Genomic DNA, 5,742 nt, shown 5'->3' with positions numbered 1-5,742 from the left:
GAGTTGAACTAGTGAATTACTTGTTAAGAATTTGGAGAGACAGCTGGACATCTAGAAACTACCTGCCCTAGAAATGCAGCCATCAGTGGACTGTGGTATCATGTTTCATACAGAAAGGTTTGAGAAAGTATTAACAGATTTGAGTAGAGTAAGTCATTCATGACCCTCAGGAATGCTGGTTCAGTAGAGTGAAGAAGGCCAGAAAGCCAGGATGCATTTGGTTTTACAGAAGGAACCCTAAATATTGAAAGACAGTGTACATTCAGTTCATCTTCAAGATATAATTTAGTGTGCCTAACAAGAGGAGAGCCACAGTAAGTAGATGGGGAAGAGGTAGGAGAGTAGAATGGATGATTCATTTCAGTCCCTGAATAAGACCTTGTGATTAAATTAGTTGGTTCTCTACTTTCCCGTAGTTTCAAAGTTGAACAAGTGGATACATTGTGCTTCCTAAACTGGGCAGACAATGGGGATAAAGCACAGATTCTCCATACAAGTAGACTCTGTCTCACTTGAATAGTAATGTTTTGTGTTTTTGTGGGTTTTGTTTTTTTTCCCCCCCTTTTAGAACTTGTCCAACTTGATGTTTATCCAGTTCCAAGTCATCTGTCCTACATGGATATTTCAAGGTAAGGAGTCAAATCTTAGAACACTTTAGAATCTCGAGTGTACCATGGTTCAAACCAGAAAAATCAAAGTGTCCCCAGTTTAGAACACCAGGGTTGGGCTGAAATGATTAGTAAATTCAGGGCCAGAGGTCTTAGAAGGTCCAGTAGCTCTGGAACTTATTAACCACGTATTGTCTTTACTTGAAATGATGAAAGTTCCTTTTCAAAAACCATGTTGTACTGTGCTGCTTTGATTTTTCTCCCCCTTTCGTTGTTATTTTGTTATATTTTCCTTTAAACATGATTTTGAAAAAGAGTGTTTGTGATTGTTAAATTGCTGGAAAGAAAAACTAGATCTGGTTTTCGTTGTGTGAAATTTGGCATAAAAGAGACTAAAAAATAGTGCTTAAGCTTCCCAAAATAGGGCCTCTGTGGATCCTGCTCAGTTCTCTGAGTTTATTCAGGAATGTGCAGACATCCACTTTAGTATATGAACTCCCTCTGCAGTTTGTCTTGTTTGTACCTGTTCCCACAAATGTCACAGTGACTTTTTCATGAAGGCACACAGTTAAGTGTGACTTTGCCTGTAGCATTTATTTACATAAATTAAACTTCAATAATTTTAACACTCTGAAATGGAAACTCACTTTGAAGGTAATTCCAAAGGAAATACCCAAAATGGTTTGTACAGTCAGAGCACATGGGAGTGTGTGGCTCCCTCAGAGTGACAACTGCTGAACCGTTGCTGCAGGCCCACTCGGACGTTTGTTAAACAGCAGTCACCTTTATAGTTACCTTGTCATTTGTCATGCACAGAATTTGCCTCTTGTCATAAAAATACCCTAACTTGGTTATTTTAGTAAGGTACTCAATTATAATTATGAAAGAATGTGTCATTATTTAGTAATTCTAAGAAATATTGCTATTTCAATTTTATTACATATTTGTAACTATAAAATTATAAAATCCTGTAAGAGTTGGACTTCATACCAAACCAGAACCCACTGCCGTCAAGTCAATTTTGACATCAAGCGACCTCCAAGGTTCTCAATTATAATTATGAAAGAATGTGTCATTATTTAGTAATTCTAAGAAATATTGCTATTTTAATTTTATTACATATTTGTAACTATAAAATTATAAAATCCTGTAAGAGTTGCACTTCATACCAAACCAGAACCCACTGCCGTCAAGTCAATTTTGACATCAAGCGACCTCCAAGGTTTCCAAGGCTGTAAATCTTTGCAGAAACAGATTGCCTCATCTTTCTCCCTTGGAGAAGCTGGTGGGTTTGAACCTTTGGTTAGCAGCCCAACACTTTAACCACAGAACCACCAGAGCTGCTCACGAGGTCTTTAAAACTCACTGCTATTGAATCAATTGCAACTCATAGCTACTACCCCCACTGGGTTTCTAAGGATGTAAATCTTTATGGAAGCAGAGTGCCTTATCATTCTTCCACAGAGCTGCTGGTTGGTTCGAACCACCAACTTTTTGGTTAGCAGCCAAATGCCTTAACTATTGCACCTAAAGAGAGCCCCTTTATTAGGTCTTTAGAGTTCCTCAAATTCAAAGTTCCTGGTGATTCTATCGCTTACTGGAGTTTTGATTTCTGTATATTTAGGCTGCTTACACTGAGGGATACCTTTATTCTCCAGTCTTTCTGAGGGGCTTTAGAGGTTAATAACTATAAAATAAAATCATTAAGTGAGTCTGTCATTACAGCTTCAGAGCTGGAACCCCATGTGCCTATAGAAACAGTAAGCAGAAAAGAACACCTTCTGATTCTATATTTCAATTGAAAAGTTGATGAAGTAGCACAATTAAAGAACATAATGTTAAGTCTCACATAATTCTACCACATAAAATCACGCCTGTTTTTACTTTGGCTCTAACATTGTATAGTCCTTGTCTCAAGCATATTTTTACAGAATCGTTCATCTGTTTGTAAAATATTACAACATACACACTGTATCTTAGCTTCTTACATTCTTTGTGCCTGATTGCTTCACATATTTTTAAAAAGAAATTAAAAGGCTATGTATGGAAACATTCCGATACAGTAAGTTTGTGTAAGTTTACTATTCATTCATTTAATAATTAAAGTCGCCATTACTTCTGTTCACATGTGTCTGGTAATTATATTTACCATCTAATGCCCATGTAAATTTCATCAAGTGTTTATAACCTTGAGTATTTGAAAACCCTGCAGTGTTGTGATACATGGAGTTACCAAAAGTCAGAGTCAACTTGATGACAATTTTTTAAATTAATTGCCAGTGCACGTCCTTACTGCTGCCATCATTAAATTGCTTCTCGCACGTCCCAATTATGTCTGAATGTGTTTTCATGAAGCCCAGTAGAATTGGAAAGTATTTGAATGTTAAGGGTAAAATGCAATTGGAAAATAAAACTATTTTATACCATTTGACTGTTGACTTAACTAGAGAGTGTGTGTGTGCGCGCATGTGTGCGTGTATGTACTTATGTCTGTTCCCATATAAGGCGTGCTCCCCTAAACCTGCCTGGGTCTATAAATTGTTTAGGTGAGTACTTCTGGGAACCAGCCTTTTACATGTTAGAAGTAATGCAAATGATAGAACTAATGGCCTTCCCTGTGTTTTCTTTCTTTCTTTTCTCTTACCGCTATTCATCTGGCTTCTAGATTAAAATGAACTCACATATCCTTTTGCTGTATACTGACTATAGTTTGGTTTTTCATTTGAAATTTTACTTATTCTTTGTTATTATTTTTAAACCACATTTTAGGCCAAATCCAATTAAAAATTTTAAAAAACAACCCTTTTATATTCTTGTGTCTAGGAATCGTTTAGAAAACGTGCCTGAGTGGATATGTGAAAGCCGAAAGCTGGAAGTTTTGGATATTGGCCATAATCGGATATGTGAGCTGCCTACACGGTGAGTATTGCAGGTCAAATGAATGAATCTAAAATTAGCTAAGCAATTGAAAAACATTAATAATACTGGTTCCATGTTGTAATGTTCCAACTTGTAATTATGAACACCTAAAAGAGTTTGTTTTAGAGTCATATTTGGTGTCTTTTGCCTCATGTGGTGTCTGCAAGTTACAAAGTGTCTTCATGCATGAAAAGTACAGTGCAGCTTTGATTATCAGGCAGGCTTTTCACAGCCAGGCAAAGGATGGTGCTTGGTGGGCATCTTCAAATGAGGCCCCCAAAATGTCCACAGACGGGGCAAGTAATATGATTGGTTCACCTCTGGGATCTTAATCCTTTCAGAATCTACTGCTTTTATCCATTGACTTAAGCTCACCTCATACAAATATTTGTTTTCCCTCAAACATAATTTTGAAAAAAGTATTTGTGGTTATTAGATTGCTAGAAGAACAAACTAGATTTTATTTTTCTTGGTGTGAAATGTGGAGTAGAAAACCCAGAACTTCTTTGTCCTCTTTAATCCCCCCCATGTTATTTTTATTTCATAGTTTTTGCTTTAATTGTAAGATTGCTAAGCAGCCATGTGATGCCTGTCCACGGATGAGATGGGCATCATGTCTGTGAGTTGACTGATGGTGGCTCAAAGTGTTGTTGAACTGTTTGTGACTGTCCACGTCAGTCTGTCTCAGCACCACCCCATGTAGCTTTCTGTGAGGGTGCCCCAGTACGGCAGTCTGTCTCAGCACTGCCCCATGTAGCTTTCTGTGAGGGTGCCCCAGTATGGAATCCACTGGCACATGTAGCTGTTGAGGACTTGAAATGTGACTAGTGTGAATGAGGAACTGAATTTTTAATTTTAATTAATTTTAATTTAGATAACCACTTGGGGCTCATTGCTACCATTTCAGACAGCTCAGGTTTGACTGTTTCCACTCTTGTCAGTCGTCATTGAGTAGAGGAAGTCCATTGTTCACCTGACTGTGTGCAGTCAAAAATACCAAATACATTTTATTAAAAGTATGTCACCATTTTAGAGTAAATCTTTACCTTAGAGGCATAGTCCTTAAAGATACATCAGTGATATTTGTCTGTTTTCTTGTAAAGAATAAGAATGATGAATACACATGTGTGGTAGACTTGGCAGTTGCACTATCCAGTATGGTAGCCCCTTGCCACCTGTGGCCACTGAGCCTTGAGATATGACCAGTCCTAATTGAGAAGTGGACGTAAAATATCTCTTTAACAGTCTTCTACATTTATCGCATGTTGAAATAATACATGGTTAGGTAAGATAGACTAAAAATTAATTCACCTTTCTCCTTTTACATATTTAGACAATCTTAAATTACAATGTGGCTGACATTCTATTTCCAGTCAGGGACAGATTACCCAAAAGTAAAGTAAGCATGGGCTTACTTGTGCTTACTTACTAATCTGTAGTGAACACATTAAAGATGTGATGAAATTGTTCACTGAAGGTTGGTAAGGAAGCACAGGTAAACCTGGGCTTACCTTGTCTGCTGGGTACTCCAACCCTGTCAGAAAATGTAAATTTGAAAAAAGGGATTGGAAGAGAGACAGATGCCAGCCGCCCTAGAAGCAGCATCTTAGATGAGGTGAGACGATGTGAGATTGTTTGCTTACAGATTACTGTGTTTTCTTCCGACATATGACACTCACGTAAATAGCATGCCCGTGCATATAGTATGCATGGTGCACATGGGAAACTGACGGACGAGGAGGTGGCATGGTTTGCAAATTCTGTATGACGCATGTGTTTTGCATAAAAATACAGTTGTAAATAAGCTCAAGTATGGGTTTTCCTTGCTTATTGGGAAATCTGGCACTGTTTCTGCTGGACAGCACTGAGTTAGAATGTAGTTGCTATAAACGCAATCGGAGTTAGAGTTCAACTCCTGCGAGGCTCCGCTGGTTTTTCTTTGTGCCTCAGCCATGCGTTCTACCTATACATTCAGTCACCCGTTTGAAAATGCTTTCTGCCCTGGGGTGTTACATAGAATGGTTGAGCATTTAGGTGACCCAGAACATCCCTCACCGAAAGCCGTCGGAAATGTGCCCTGTGGGCAGTATAGAGCATTCGTGTCTGTACACATACAGCCTGTCCATCCAGTCGTGTGTTCATCCCTTTCAGAAGAGGAATAGCACCAGTGAAAATAGGCTGCTACTAATGAAAACAGTTGAAGAAAGGTTTCACC

The 5,742-nt window shown here is 38.3% G+C and overlaps 1 protein-coding gene across 1 annotated transcript in view; it reads left to right on the top strand.

The window, feature by feature from the left end:
* Window positions 1-5,742, top strand: part of PHLPP1 (PH domain and leucine rich repeat protein phosphatase 1) — a gene marked incomplete at its 5' end in the record, with an annotated part of 364,409 nt that overhangs the window by 211,077 nt on the left and 147,590 nt on the right. Inside the window, 2 exons of the mRNA XM_007935540.1 lie at window positions 569-629; window positions 3,432-3,527. Of these exons, the coding sequence (XP_007933731.1) occupies window positions 569-629; window positions 3,432-3,527 (157 nt within the window). The remainder of the gene's footprint in view (window positions 1-568; window positions 630-3,431; window positions 3,528-5,742) is intronic.

This window comes from Orycteropus afer, unplaced genomic scaffold (genome assembly GCF_000298275.1).
Source record: "Orycteropus afer afer isolate SDZICR_OR568_19922 unplaced genomic scaffold, OryAfe1.0 scaffold00029, whole genome shotgun sequence".
Taxonomy (NCBI): Eukaryota; Metazoa; Chordata; class Mammalia; order Tubulidentata; family Orycteropodidae; genus Orycteropus; species Orycteropus afer.
This window is presented reverse-complemented; position numbering and strand designations above follow the sequence as displayed.